The sequence below is a fragment of the Myotis nattereri genome (assembly GCF_964212035.1).
Source record: "Myotis nattereri genome assembly, chromosome: 14".
In the NCBI taxonomy this organism is placed as follows: Eukaryota; Metazoa; Chordata; class Mammalia; order Chiroptera; family Vespertilionidae; genus Myotis; species Myotis nattereri.
In genome coordinates, this window is record NC_138089.1 from 18270200 (window position 1) to 18285541 (window position 15342).

Sequence of the window (15342 nt, forward strand, 5' to 3'; positions counted from 1 at the left end):
AGTGAGGGGCTGTCTGCCTACCTGATTGCTCCTAACTGCTGGTCTGCCTACCTGATCACCTCTAACCACATGCCTGCCACCACTTGCTTGGGGGTGGAGCCAGCCCTGGGAGGGGCCATGGTGGTTCTGTTCATATGCTTATGGTGGCTGACCTTTTATTATATAGGATTCCCTGTTGGTGGATATTAGCTGTTTCCAGGTGCCACTTGGTTTTTACTGCCCAGACAGGGCTGCAGGAGATGACCTTGTAATTGCCTGCTGGGCATTTGCAATGTGTTTTTTTCTAGTAAGGTGCTGTAGATTGGTTGCCTTGAGGCTGCAGGGAAAGGGCCCCGGGAGCTCTCTGGAGGAGGTTACAGAGATTACAGGCATTTATATTTGTCATCACTTAACTGCTGTACACTTAGAATGGGCGCGTTTGCCCCTGTGTGCTCAGTGGTTGAGCGTCCACCCATGAACCCGGAGGTCCTCGGTTGGATTCCTGGGCACGTGCCCGGACTCGATCCCCAGTGGGGGGCGTGCAGGAGGCGGCCTATGGGTGTTTCTCTCTCATGGATGCGTTTGTTTCGCTATCCCTCTCCCTTTCTCTCCCTCAAATCAATAAAAACATTTTTTAAATGGGGCGCATTTTACTGTTTATAGACTCTGTTATATTGGCGTTCATTTAAAAAAAATGTGTGTGAGGGGAGCCTGGCTGGGAATAAGCAAGGTGGGCTTTCCAAACGCCTGCTTTCCCCGGGGCAGTTTCCCTCCGCCCGGCTTCTTCCCCGACCTCCCCGCCCCCGCCCCCGCCCCCGCCCCCGCCCCCGCCCCCGCCAGGGATTGCGGGGTCCAGCGCAGCGGCCCCGGGGCCAGGCGGCCATCACGCCCCCGCCCGAGGCGCTGATGCGGGGCGGCACCTGGGGCTCCCGAGACGCCCCGCCCCGCCCACCAGGTGGGCGTGCCCTGCCCTGGCCCCGCCCCCTCCAGCCGGCGCGCGGGGTTGGGTGCCTTCGGGCGAGAAGCCGGTTGTCAGTCTCCGCGTCGCCGCGGCGCCCGGCACCGTGGAGCTGGGGCCCCCTTTCGCCTGGGAGTTTTGCTCTCGCTTCGGGTCAGCGGTGACACCTCAAAGGGCAGGCCCGGCAGCCGCCATGGTGGCCAAGGATTACCCCTTCTACCTCTCGGTCAAGAGGGCGAACTGCAGCCTGGAGGTTTCCCCGGCCAGCAGTCCGGCCAAGGACGCCGAGGTAGGGGCTTCCCCTGGACTCTCCGGTCCGGCTCCGTGTCACTCACTGCTCATTCTTTCCGTCTCTCACTGTCTGCCTTCTGTGCGCTCCCTGTGGATCAAGCCTGCGCCGCCGCCTTCTGCCTGTCCCTGTCCCTGTCCCTGCTCCTCTCCACCAGGGAGCAGCAGCCTTTTGCCCCTGCCCCTCCTCTACCCCCCCCCCCCCCCACCTCCTTCACCCTTGCTTCCTGCAAGTGTCAATCTTCTGCAGAGACCTGGCAGAGGGACTTCCTACTGTATCAGCAGGCCCAGTTCCGGGAAGAGCTACTCTAAGGGTCCCTTTCCTCTTCCCGGGGTTGGATATCTCACCTGTCAGGCTTGGCAACAAAGGCTAGCGCCCTTCTGCATGTCACCTGTGGCCATGGGGTCAGTCAGCTCGTGGTCTGGGGGCTAAATGATCATTTTGAGTGCCTCCCACATGGGTCCTGAAAATGAGTTAAAATCTCGGGGGCCGGGGGAAGCTGTCTTGGAACATTAGAAATATTTCTCTTCCTGGGAACTTGCCTGTGGATCTGAACCCTCCCTGTGGACCAGGCCTGTGCCACCTTCTTCTCTTGGCTAGCTATGGTGGGACTCACAGGGCCCAGCTCATCACTGTTGCTCGTGTGTGAGTGGGAGATTGACACTTTCCACCACCACCCGGACCAGGGAAAGTATGGAGGCCGATGTGCATCCGGCCTTCCTGGGGGTCCCACCCACCTGGCACCCTTGGGTCTGCTCGGCTGTGTGTACTTGGCTCACTGGATTATGTATATTCAGGAGGACAGCATCAAAGATTCATTGCTTCTAGTGAGAACTGCTCTAAGCTGACAAGATTCCGGTCTCTAGTTGTGATCAGCCTTCTGTAAGCTGAGCCCAAACTAACTTCTCCCCCCACCCCCGCCCTCCACCCCAGCTCAGTTGTACATCTTCACAACGAGTTTCTGTTCCCAGCAGCTGTGGAAGTGTTATGGCCCCAGTGGTGTTTGGACTCTTATTAGTTTTGACAGGACGGCACCTGCATAGGATTCAGGTTGTTCAGGCTTGGAATGGATAGAATGGTTTTTCAATGGGAACTTCATAATTTAATGAATGTAGGAGCAGTGAAGCTAGTGCCCCTCAAACTAGCTTCCTTTTGGGAGGAAGCAAAGCATAACCGTGTTTAACTAGTACATTGAATTGGGTCACATAAAATAATAGTGAAAACAGCTCTGGGCTCTCACTAGTTCCTTCTTGCTATTACGTATTCCTGTTTTTTTTTTAGGAGTTTGGTGAAAGATGTGGGTTAACACCCATCTGCTTCGTCTTTTCTTATTCTTATACTTAGAACGTAAATATATCTCTGTGTCACAAATGTGATGAAAGAAATGTATCATCACAAAGAAATGCCAAATATTAATTTTCCTAAGGGATCCAGATTATATAACGTAACTTATTTTCATTTTATGAAGATGTCCTGGTGTGGGAGTAAGGATGGGGGAGGAACTATTTTATTTCAAAAGTAGTTGGTAAATGTTTTTCAGGTAACACCATTGAGGATTTTTTTTTTAAAGTGTGTAAATCCGAGTAGAAGTATCTCTTATGCTGTATATACCTTGAGACAGAGGTGCCCAGTCCAGTATATTTCCAAGCTTCATTGATCTGGCGTATCACTTCCTGATAATGACGATAGGCAAGGCTGGAAGAAGAAACCTAAGTGAGTTTGGGGGCTAGTTTTCTGGTTTCAGTATCGGTGCAAAAGACAGCTAAACCTTGTAGGGCTCACTTCTCTGTAAGCAGTTAATGAAAATACATTTTCTACCAGCAGGTGTCATCAGTATTTGTGTTTAAAAACCAGCATAGGCTAGTTGGCCTTTTGAAAACGTGGTTATATACTTGTTTATAAACGAGGCATTGACTGTTAGTTTCTAGGGAAGTAATTTTTTAACATTGATCATTTTCTTTGCAGAAGGAATGTGGTTATAATAATAATAATTTAAAAAACTGGCCTTTCTAAAATCCTTTTTTGACCTTCAAAGGCAGTTACAACAAAGCACCTGTGCCCTTTAGATGTATCATGGCTATTCCTTCTGCATTTGCTATGGGAGGACAGGGGCACAGTGCTGAATGGGAAAGTGCCTTCTAGTGTTTGTTTTTTGTCGTTGCAACCAATGTGCTAGGGAAGGGCACTTAGGGAAAGGCTCATGGGGAAGGGGCAGGTGTCACTGATGTGCATTTGATATCAGACATTTGAGTAAAAATGTCCAACAATAAAGATTCTCTTAAAATCATTAACAAAATTTCTACTAGATATTTAAGTGCTTTGTAACTTTTTTTATTTCAATGATGGTCCCCAGTGAAAGGGGAAAAATGACATATTTTGAAAATTTATTTTCTTAAAATATTTTAGACAAAAATGTTCTGTATGGATTATGACATTAATATAATACTGCTTCTTAATCTAGTATTTCTTATGACATGGGCGTATGAGTTGGGTTGCAAATGTTCAGTTTTAATACCCATAACCAGGTAGGTCCTCCCGGCTCTAATCGTTAACTGAAATCTAAGGAGCTTATTAGTCCGTGGCTCTAGACTTTCACTGAGAAACGTGGTATCACCTGAGCATCACTAAGCTTACTTCTTCTGATCATCGATGCAGCTTTGCTCAATTGATCTTTGTTGGGTGCTTACTTCCCATGCCAGGGGGGACTGGTGCTTCTAGCATGTTAGGTGCTCCGAACACCTGACCAAGTCATTAAAAGGAAAGCTATTAGGCTCACAAATTATACCAATTGTAACTTAAAAGCCAGTGTTTCCCCATGGGGAGGTTTGCTCTTAAAAAAGACTCAAATGAATGACTATGTTGGCTAAGGATTCTGGAGCCTGGTGTTAAGGTCTTAAGGGTTTGGGGTCCATTTCATTTTTAATGAAAATACAAAGAGGTGTTTCTGTTGTTTTCTTTCTAAGAATTACCTGATAATGTGATGGACAGCTTAGTTTTGGTTTTAAGATTCACTATCTCAGATATTGGTCAGGATTAAGCCAGATTTAGTTAGTGGTATTTGTAGTCATTGCCTTTGTCCCTTTGTCTCTTGTATGTTCTGGTTTTGACTCATCCAGTAGTAGCCTTGTGTGGCCCTTGGAATGACACCTACTGAGAAATGAAGGATTTCTGGTTCTTTTCTAAGTACCATGTCTAGTGTCTCACTTGAGACCCAGCCATGCTGTAAGGTTAACATAAAGCATCTATTATCCTCTCTATGAATAAAGACACTGAGGGGAGGTGACTTGCAGAAAGTCACAAAGAAAATCAGCAGCTGAACCAAGATCCAATGCCAGATTTAGTCCAGTGTTTAATACCCATGTACCTAGTGGCATCTAAGAGTGTTTATCTCTGTGAAGAAAAAAAAGGGGGGGGGGAGTGTAAAACTTAACAGACAATGTAAAACGCTTTCAAATATTTATTTTAAATATAGAATCTTGAGTACTTTCTGTAGCTGAGAAGTACCTTTAAGCTTTAGCTCTAAAGAATAAAGTGAACCCTATGGCTCTGTCATAATGTATGCCCCAATCAGTCCACACGTGTATTTGGAAATTGTATGCACCTGGGGCTGTGTTCCCCACATGCCATTGGAGAGCTAAAAGAGTCAACTGGCTTATACTTTTTTTGAAATCTGTATCATATAGTGTTGAACTGACAGTACGTACAAAGAACTGCATGGAAATAGTTCCAAGGAGTTATTGCACTAAGAATCGAATTTCTTCAAATGACTAAATAAATAGACTCCGTGAATCATGTGACCTCAGATCTTGCTGGGTGAGGAGCCATATGGAGTTACACAGGTAAAAGCTATCCCTTGCTGATAGGATTTGGTTATGGTCATCCAATCTTGTTCACATGGAAAATATCTGGGGGTCTTGGGCCTCCAGGATGCACATGAATTAGGAGTAGGTTTATTAGAGGAAAATATGGTGACGTTAGACATGTACATTTGAGGTCAAGGCATCCACTCTGGAATAAGACTGCCTGGGTCCCAATGCCACCTGCTAATGGTGTGGCCTTGGACAAGTTACTGTGCCTCTCTAAGCCCCTGTTTCCTTAGTGAAAATGGGGATGAACTAGTTCTACCTTCCTAGGACCATAGCGAGGGTCAGTGAGATGATTCCTGTACTGTGCTTAGCACAGTGCTTGACACATAGTAGTTGCTCAATAAATATCATCATCAACACCTCTGCATCTCAAAAGGATTCCTAAAACAATCTTAAGAAACGTGATCACCATCTTAATTTCCTGATGCTGTTTTGAGCACAGCAGTGCAGGAGGGATCTTCCTGTAGTCTTCTAAACATCCTCACTCTCTGGGTTTGGTATAATTGCCCCTTTTTGTAGAAGAACGTTAGGATCAGAGCTGGGTAATTGGCCTTTCCAGGGTGGCTGAGCTAGTAGGTGGAGGAGCCAATACTCCCACCCTAGTCTGACCTTGAAGTCCTTACTTTCCCAATCACAGCACGTTGCCTCTAAATGACTAAATCACTGGTCTCCTCACCGCATAACACATGAAGAATGAACCCTCTCATGGTCAGAGGCCCATTTTTTTCCTGAGTGTCTGGATGGGAGACCTACCCAGTAATCAATACTTCAGACTGGGACCCACAGAAGTGGGATTTGCAAACCTCTCTTTGGAGGGAGGCGGGCTGGGCGGGGGCGGGGGAGGGGGGGAGGCAGGCAGGCGATAGGTGTCCATAATTTCCGTTTGTGTTTCTCAGCAGGGAGCTGGTCTTTGGCAGAATTCTGCAGGCTCAGCTCTGTGGAAGTGACACAGTTAGTTCTGCAATTAGTCACTTTGCTAGTCCACATTAACCACCAGCCTTCTAAGTAAACCGATAGCAGGAAGGCCCCGACTGCCATATGGATATTTGCAAATTGTGTCATTTTCTCAAGACACTCTGCGAGTGCCTGTAAGATCCTGGACCAGAGCCACTGTTTTCATAACAACTGAATGAAAATAAATTACTGATCGTATCCTAATTTCGCAAAGCCCTGTGCACATGTAATTGTTATTAATGGCATCGGGTGTATATCTGAAAGGCGACTTCATTTGTGATGTATGCATGCAGTTGCCTTCCATAATTTGTCAGCGCTGGTAACAGGTTCAGGTCACACAAAAGGAGGCCATGGCTGCGATTGCATTGCCATTTATTCTTGTGTTGGCTGATGGACCATTGGAGTGAAGGGCGGTGGCTTTTAATACCTTTCGTTTTGTATGAATTGACACCAGTTATTAGCTCAGAAGAGGCGGTGTCATAAATTAATCAAGAAAGGCTTCTGGACCTTTGACTGGCTGGAATAGGAGTGGGTCTTTTTAAGTCGAGAAACACTTGTGCCTGGACCTCCTGTGTTTGGGCCATTGTGTCTTTTTGCGAGAAGGCAGCTCAATTATTACTAAAGGTCAGTTTATTGAAGCTGAACCAGAAACCTTATGGTAAACTCACTGAACTTTTTTTCTCTCGGGGCTCTAAGATGAGGAGGAAAGGAGTAACAAAACAAGCTCCCCCCCCCCCCCCGGGGGGATTTATGAAACAAGCAAACAAAACTAGCCTCCAGGAAATGACCCAGGGTCATTTCATTAGAGAACCTCAGAGTGGGAAAGGCCTGTTGAGAATATGGAGCCCAGTTTGTATCCCCTCCGTGATCCATTCAGCCTGCTAAACACCTGCAGGGACAGGGAGCTCATTACATTTAAGGCTGTACGTTCTGTCTTTGTTCAGTGTGGATCATGAGAAACTTCTTTCTTAGTTGTAGTGATGCCTTCTGGAGCTGAATATTACTTTCTCATGGGTAATACTTTCTCGTGGGTTATCCCCTTAAATATTTGAAAACTTTTCTCCTTCCCCCCCCCCCCCCCCCCCCACCACTCTTCTCCCCAACCTCTCAGGAGCTCATCTTCTCTTGGCTAGACTCCCGGTTCCTCTAACACTTCCAAATAGAACATGCTGTCCAACTTATTTTTCTTGCTTGCTTGTTTCTACTGGGCATCCCCTGTGTGCCTGGAAATCTTGAGTATTGATCAGCCCAAAGCACTGTATGATGCTGTACCAACACAAGGTTTCTTTTATACTTAATGTGCTTCCTTAGACAAGGGAAGTAGACTAATACATTGCAATAGATTTTTGAAATAGAGATGACAGACTAAAAATTAATATCTTTGACATATAAATAATTTATACAGATGTAAAAGAACACTCCAAGATGACCAATGACAAATGTGCAATTCACACACAGGATCTATCAAAGTAACATTATTTAAAATATTCACCCTAATAGACATTATAGAAATAAAAGAGGCAAAAAATGTGCTATTTCATACTTAATTGATGTCACAGATATTTGAAAGACACGATAAAACCCAGTGCTGGGGATGTTGCAGGGAAATAACAGACTAGTGGAATGAGGGAACTTGTCAGTGCACATTAAAAGACAAAAAAATCTTTGGACCCTGTGTCCCAGTTCTGGGGAGGGAGAGCTGTTTGTCCAAAGTTGTTCATAATGATATCATTTGCAATAATGCTCACATTTTATGTTTGTGCATTTTATAAGTTTCAAAGCACTTTTATATTCTTTGCCTCACTTGAGTATATCTTCATATATATGTATATACATATATATATACACATATAAATAATTTTTTTATTGATTTCAGAGAGGAAGGGAGAGGGAGAACTAGGTAGAAACATCAATGATAAGAGAGAATCAGTGATCGGCTGCCTCCTGTACACCCCACACTGGAGATAGAGCCCACAACCCGGGCATGTGCCATGACCTTCTGGTTCATAGGTCGATGCTCAACCACTGAGCCACACCAGCTGGGCTCTCTTCATTTTAAAGATGAGGCTACTAAGAGGCAGAGGGATTCAGTGATTTCCCCTGGATCACACAGCTAGGAATGGCAGAGCTAAAGCTCTCCAAGTCCAGTTGTCTGATTCCAGGCCAGCACCCTCTCGAACTTATTTATATGAGTCAGAAAAGCCAGCAACCTCTCTGACCTATAATGGAGGAATGGTTCCATGTACCATGGCCTCTGGCACAAGAGTCAGGGACATCATTTGAGCCATTACACACTAGCAAACAGATCTATCCTAGTGTTCCTGGAAAAAATTAAGGGGAAAAAGGTTGAGCATAATTATATACTTGATGTAACCAATCTGAACATATATGCATGAACATGGGATGTAGAGAAGTGGGGGGAAGGATGTTCCAGACAGAGCACCTCCCTTTCTCATCGTGCTCGCTAAGTTCTCATTCGCAGAAATGCCACCCAGTATTCAAATAGCATTATCCCCTTTGAACCTTGCACCAGCTGAGGGAGCTGAGCGAGGCAAGGACTGTCCTCTTTGTTATCAACAGAAGAAACAGATTCAGAGCGATTAGGAGGCAGGGCCAAAATGTTGGTCTCTCCTTGCCTAGCCTTGACCTCTTGGCATAACACAATGTTGGCTTAAGCCAGGCATGTTCCTGAGTGAGGTCAGTTGTAAACAACACTGTTTTGGGGGTGTTCAAAGTGAACCCTATAAACTTGGCTGGAACACAGCATGCAGCGACCTTGCCTTGGGGCCAGTGGACCGGTGGGCCTTTCCCTTGGCGTGTACTCCAGCAGATCCAAGTGCAAGGTTTTCATATTTGATGTGAAATCCCTGTTAGAGTCAACAAAAAGCCCACAGAGAATGGATAAACCCAAACTTCTTTCTTTCTTTTTTTAAAATATATTTTTATTGATTTTGGAGAGGAAGGGAGAGGGAGAGAGATAGAAACATCAATGATGAGAGAATCATTAATCTGCCTCCTGCACACCCCACACTGGGGATCGAGCCCACAACCTGGGCATGTGCCCTGACCGAGAATCGAACTGTGACCTCCTGGTTCATAGGTTGATGCTCAACCACTGAGCCACGCTGGCTTGGCTAGAACCAAACTTCTATCCATGTAGATGACATCCCTTAAAATACTGTCTTATTGAGCTCTGCAGGTCTAGTTTGCATCACAGGTGATCCTTAAATGCTAAGGAGAAATAGAGCATTTCCCTGAGGGTACTGTTTCTGTAGACATCACTAGAAGTTGGCAACCTGGCTAAAATAAAACACTGAGATCCAATGTCAGGATCTTGAAAAAATAAAGTTAAATGTTTAGCAGGTACCTCACATTGAGGAAGAAGCCAGCGAAGGGGGTAAGGAACCAGCTAGTGGTTGGAAAGAGATGGAGTTGGGCCCATGGCCAAGGAGGCTAAGTGATAAGGCATCCTTTTGTGTGCTTTTTGGCCCTGACACAAGGCCAGTGTAAACTCCCTGCTCAAGTGTGTTATCTTATATTGAAATGCTAACATTTCATAATCCCCACTTGACACAGGCATGTCAAGCACAACCCCAAGCAAATAGAGAGGATAATTAAAGGTCACTGGTGAAGACTATTCTTATTTTTCACTTCACACATGTGGGGGAGGGGTGTGAGTGGCTCATCAATATCCTGCTAGGTTTTGACAGTCTTGTCTCATTTTCACACACCTCTGTCAGCCATCCTCCTTGCTGGTTGGTGATTGCCTTGGGTGCTTCTGGGTGTGGTCTTGCAGGAGGGGGCTGAAACGGCTGAGAAGGAAATAGATTGTGCAAAGAGGAAAAATTGATGGTAGCTTAAGTGTCAACCACAGATATGAGGCGAGCAGTAACCTCCTTCTGCCTCAGCTGTTTGATGGTGTCTTATTGGCGAGTTTTGAAGGAGAAATATCATTAAAGAACCCTGGTTTTCTCTTATTAGTCTCTGAATGTCTTATGTCCAGGCTTTAAGAGTCTAGGAGAGAGAGCTTTGTTCTGGCTCAACATGGAATGATGGGAACTCACTTTGGAGGACTCTTAATGACTCATCTGAGTTTCTTTACCAGCATTTATTTCTCAGTTGGTTCGTACAAGAGTTTCCCTACTAGTTGGGGACAGGGCACAAGTAGACTCAGCTTCTTGAAACCTCAGAGCCTTTGTTTCTGGAATGAGCGGGCTAGGTTAGATCATTATTTCTCAGAAGGTGAGTTTCATACCTCTTGTGCATAGCTCAGGTGACACAGGACAAGGTAATACAGAGGCAAGACACAATATATATATTTTTTATCCTCACCCAAGGATATGTTTTTTAAAAAAATTTATTTTAGCCCTAGCCGGTTTGGCTCAGTGGATAGAGCGTCGGCCTGTGGACTGAAAGGTCCCAGGTTCGATTCCGGTCAAGGGCATGTACCTGGGTTGCGGGCACATCCCCAGTGGGAGGTGTGCAGGAGGCAGCTGATCGATGTTTTTCTCTCTCATTGATGTTTCTAACTCTCTATCCCTCTCCCTTCCTCTCTGTAAAAAATCAATAAAATATTTAAAAAAAAATTTTTATTTTAGAGAGAGAAACCTCAACGTGAGAGAGAAACATCAATCAGTTGCCTCTCACACGCACCTCAACTGGGGATCAGACTACAACCTAGATATGTGCCCTGACGGGGAATGGAACCTGTGACCTTTCGGTGTACCGGACGATACTCCAACCAACTGAGCCACATAGGCCAAGGCAAGACATAAAATAATTTTGAATCACTTTCTCTTTTCAGTTCTCCACCAATCCCTCTGATTGTGTCCAGGAGAAAGTCTCAGTTTGCAGGTAGTATACCTGCTGCTAGTGTATCCTTAACAATTTTTATCCCTTGCTAATTTTCACTTTTAAGGAAGTGCAGGCTTTGGGCTCTGCATTCTTGGGCAGGGGTATCTAACAAGAATTTAACAATAGGACTCATTTTTTAAAGTTAGTTTCCAATTATGGCAAGTGATAGTGGTTTTCCCTGTAAGGCAGTGATATTGTTTGTTTTTACAAGTTTGCTTAAGTAAGATATGAGTTACTTAAGAAAATATTAACTACACAATAGCTCAGGTGATATGCACATTTTACAACAAAAAAAAAATTGTCATGATGGTATCAACCGTTTAGAAACAGTACTTAGGAGTGTTCTGAGGCCATTGTAGAATCAGAACTCTGCCACAGTAAGTTCTCAAATTTGGGCACAGCCACTTTAGGCTAAACTTGAAATTTGGACTTTGAGCATGGGACCCAGATTTTAAATACTGAAGATTTGATTTTTAAACTGATAAAAACTAGCCTTAAAAAAAAAAAAAAACTGGTCTTAATGTATTGTAGGTAACTATTCTTGACTAAAGGTTGACCAATTAAAAAATCAATTAAACTGGATTTCTGTTCTAAAAACAAAAAGCTCTCTCTCTCTTTTTTTTTTTTTTTCAAAGCTTCAAAGTTAGTTTCCATAGTTCCAGCTGAAATCATTTAACCCGTCTTCTTTTGCCCTTCACCCTGAGGGAAGGATTGAGCAAGATTGCGTTTTCATATGGGGCAGCCATCGAGTGAAGTGGTTAGGAACTTGGGTTTGAGGGTCAGACTGAGCTGTGTTTGAATGGCCGCTTGTGAGTCAGGGGACCTTGGACCAGTGACTCATCTGTAAACTGAGAACTTCCCAGGGAATCCTGGAGATGAAATGGGCATGCAGAGGGCGCCACAGATCAAGGGCCCACAGCTCACTGGCGGCCGCAGCAGCCTCTGTTTTGCATAGATATTCCTCCAGTGGAAGCTTGGATGACCAGCCCTGTCAGTGGTCTGCTGGGAGGTCACTTTCCTTTTAGGAAACACCACCCAGTTTCCCAGGGATTCGCATTGACACTGGGCACTATTTTAAAAAACAACAGCAGCACAAAAGCTGTTCCAAGCTCACTGGTACGCTTCACGTTCATTCCTGCCAGGTAGGATGAAAAATATCTAGTGGGGTTTGGGCTCTGGGTAGAGGCACCCTGGTCACAGGAAATGAGGAGCATGTCATCTGTCCTCAAGGCCAACTCCCAGCTGACAGGCTTCATCAGGAAATCTTAACCACTGGGGAGGACACAGACCCAGGGAAGGTGAGGATGCCCTATTCATTAGCAGGGCACTTTAATTACAAGTGGATCCTGTGATAGAAATGTGGGGAAACTCCATAGCGTGATGGATATGAGTTGGAGAAGAATTAGACAACTGAAAATGACCCCTGATGCTCTTGGATTGTCAGTAAGTATTTACTGAGACTAGACTCCAGCTAGCATTTTTCCTCCTGGGTTTAAAAAAAAAGAAGAGAAAGAGGCATGTAAGAAACTTCTACTTCGGTTTGACCAACTCATTTACAATCCTAACATCCAGGCAGTAATTGTCAGTCAGCAGAAGGGGTGTAGGGAAGCAGGCAATCTCACTGGGGAGTTTGGCAGACTGGGAGGAGGGCAGTACCGGGAGGTAGCCATCCAATGAACCTGCGATGCTGGATGGTAACCCACCACCACTTCCCAGGTGTGCCTTTAAGGGGGAACATTGACTATTGGCCGCTGGAAGATGCTGGGGAGGAGACAAGAGGGGCTATGGATTCCAGAGTGAGAGTGACAGGGCTCGAATGTTGGAAGAACAGCTTCTACTTTTTTACCCCCTGCCTCAGTCTCCACCGCCCTTCTGCCTCTGCAGTCTTGGTTTCCTTCAGGGTTCCCACCCAGCTTAGGAAACGAGCAGCATTGTGGTTAAAAGCCAAGTCCTTGCTGAGTAAAAGCCTTGGGACTCGCTCCTGGCTCTGCCACACGCACTACTGGCTGTATGACCTTAGGCGAGGTTCTTAACCCCTCTGAGCCTCAGTTTCCTGCTTTGTGAAATGGGTCTGTTAATAATACTGACTTAAGAGAAGTCAGGGAAGTCGGGCACTGACAGCACTTGGGCACAGCTTGGCATGAAGTCACCCTCAGTGTTACTGCTATTACATTATTTATGTTAGAAAAGGGGGTTGTATATCCTGGGAAGCCAGTGTGAGGGTGGCGGGGAGGGCTTTCAACTCAGGTAGATTTGACTTTGAATTTCAACTCTGCTAATTAATTGCTGGGAATGACTTGGGGCAAGTCACTCCACTTCTCTGATGAACACCTGCCTCCTCTTCTATAAAATGGAGTGATGGGGGTTGCTATACAAAATAGATGAGTGAGTGAGTGAGTGAGTGAGTGTATGTGTGTGTGTGTGTGTTTTCCTATTTATGTGTGCATGTTCCTGCTAATGTTCCAGCCCCCGGCATGGGGTAACTCCATGGCTCTTGGTGCCTCCTTCTTCACACCCAGGGATCCCCATTGTCTACATAGCACGTCCTTCTCTACTTGTCAGGCAGTCAGAAGAATCACAGCTGGGTCAGGTGGGACGATTTCTCTGTTTCTAGAGAATTGCTAGAGTCTGAGTAGGTAGGGGCCCTGGCAGCATGTAATTTAGTAGTTCAGGAGGCTTTGCAGGCTCAGGCAGCCCCCTTGCGCCCCACTTCTGCTTTGCAAATTCAGGAGCAGCCCAGAGCCTGACTCCTAAATTGCGGAGCAGAAGGAGGAAGTGCCTGCCAGGTAAATGAGCCTTTCCCTCCATCCCTGGGGGCCCTTGGGGAACCTTGTCCAGGGAAATTGTTGCCTCGTTAGACCCCCTGTAGTTTCCCCTATGGATGGCCTGCCTGGAAAACTCCTGGGAACTTTGCCCCTTTCTGCCACAGGGGTACTTTAGGCAGGAATAAATAACTTTTTTCTTTTACCACAAAACTGCCTTTGTTTCTTCTGGAAACTTTTATTGGCACCCCTTAGCACCGACTCTCCAATGGCTTAACCAACATTTTTCACACACACAAAAAAACGTAACAGTCAAATGACAGGTTTGTATTTACTTCTTTTCTCTTGAGTCAACGGCCATTGTCTATTCATCTTCCCTCTTGTGTCTTTGTAATTGAAATGAGCCGCCAGTGACTGGGGACTAGAGCTGGCTCTCTGAGGCTTCTGCCTCCTTTGTGGATGGTGTGATTCACTCTTTTTCAAATTCACAGGCTTCTGAATTTTAATAGACTGTAGATAATGATACATCCGGCTGCATATTAATTGCTGAGAGTTAGAAATAACACATAATCACTGTGTTTCAAGGTTGCAAATGTATAGCACTGAGAGCCAGTGTTTTTTATGAGCCTTTGGAAAAATCCATTGTTCGTGGCATTTTTTAATTCCTGTGATTAAAAATGTGGTACAGAATGAAAACTACTATCTCTCAAATAAAGTTAATGTTGTGTTCTGCATGTTCAATTTCCTGAACAGCACGCCTTGCACGTTATTTTTTCTGCTTCCCGTTCATAGGTCAGTGAGTGGTAAGATACTAGCTGAAAGCCACACACAGGAAAGTTAAAATTTTTTATTTTATTCCCAATTCAATCAGTCACTTGTGCTGTGTGACTGGTAGCTTTTTCCATTTTGAATAATCAGGTTTCAGTGTATTCTGTTCTCAGCTGAGAGCAGGCTGTTCTAAAACACCCAGATGCTGTGTTCTGGGTCCTAAGTGCAGGCGCGTGCCACTGAGGATGTGCGTGGACCAGTGATCTGAGGAATGCGGTGTGCTAGGAGAGAAAGCCAGGTGCTACCAGGGAGCACAGCAAGTGTATTTTGTGTTTCATCTCTTCAAGGCTTGTTTGCTCAAAGTCATTGTTCTCAGAAACAGAAGCTGTCTGGTGAACATGCGATGCGAGTCCATGTTCTACTGCAGACCCGGGGTCCTTGGTCAGATGTCCCTGTAGGTCTTAGCCAGCAGCTGAATGTGGGATCCCTGTCCCAGCCGAGTCCTCAGTCCGATGGCAGACCTGGCTGTCAGCGTTGCTTGCCTGAGATGTGTTTGATTGTACCAGATTCCGCTGGAACAGGCTGTTCTTCCTTTGGGACATTGAGATTAAGATCTAGGCATCCTTTGTCATCTCTGTACTTTTTCCCCCCTCTTCTGGGAAGTTAAGAGAATGCTGAGCTTCGAGGAATGACAGGTGGATGAGAGATAGAGAACATGTCAGTGGATCTGTGTCGTCCTTTCTGGAAGCCAAAGGTAACATGTTATTTGGAGGAGACCTTCCACCTTGAACATCTGCAGGGGCTGAATGCATATCATTGAGTCAGTCAGTATCAGTGAGTGCCTATCACTGCCTAATCCCGGATAGTACTGGGAACAGGCAAGATCGGAGACCAGTTTTTCTAGCCTGTAAT

At 45.6% G+C, this 15342-nt stretch overlaps 1 protein-coding gene across 2 annotated transcripts in view; it reads left to right on the plus strand.

The window, feature by feature from the left end:
- The window catches only part of ARHGEF3 (Rho guanine nucleotide exchange factor 3), a gene marked incomplete at its 5' end in the record, with an annotated part of 148650 nt that overhangs the window by 83532 nt on the left and 49776 nt on the right, over positions 1–15342 (plus strand). The window contains one exon of one of the 2 annotated variants that reach the window (XM_081105968.1): positions 978–1226. The exons of the other annotated variant lie outside the window; for it this stretch is intronic. Coding sequence (XP_080962094.1) covers positions 1131–1226 — 96 coding nt within the window. Of the gene's footprint in view, positions 1–977; positions 1227–15342 lie in introns of those variants that run through there. 2 annotated transcript variants of the gene reach the window in all.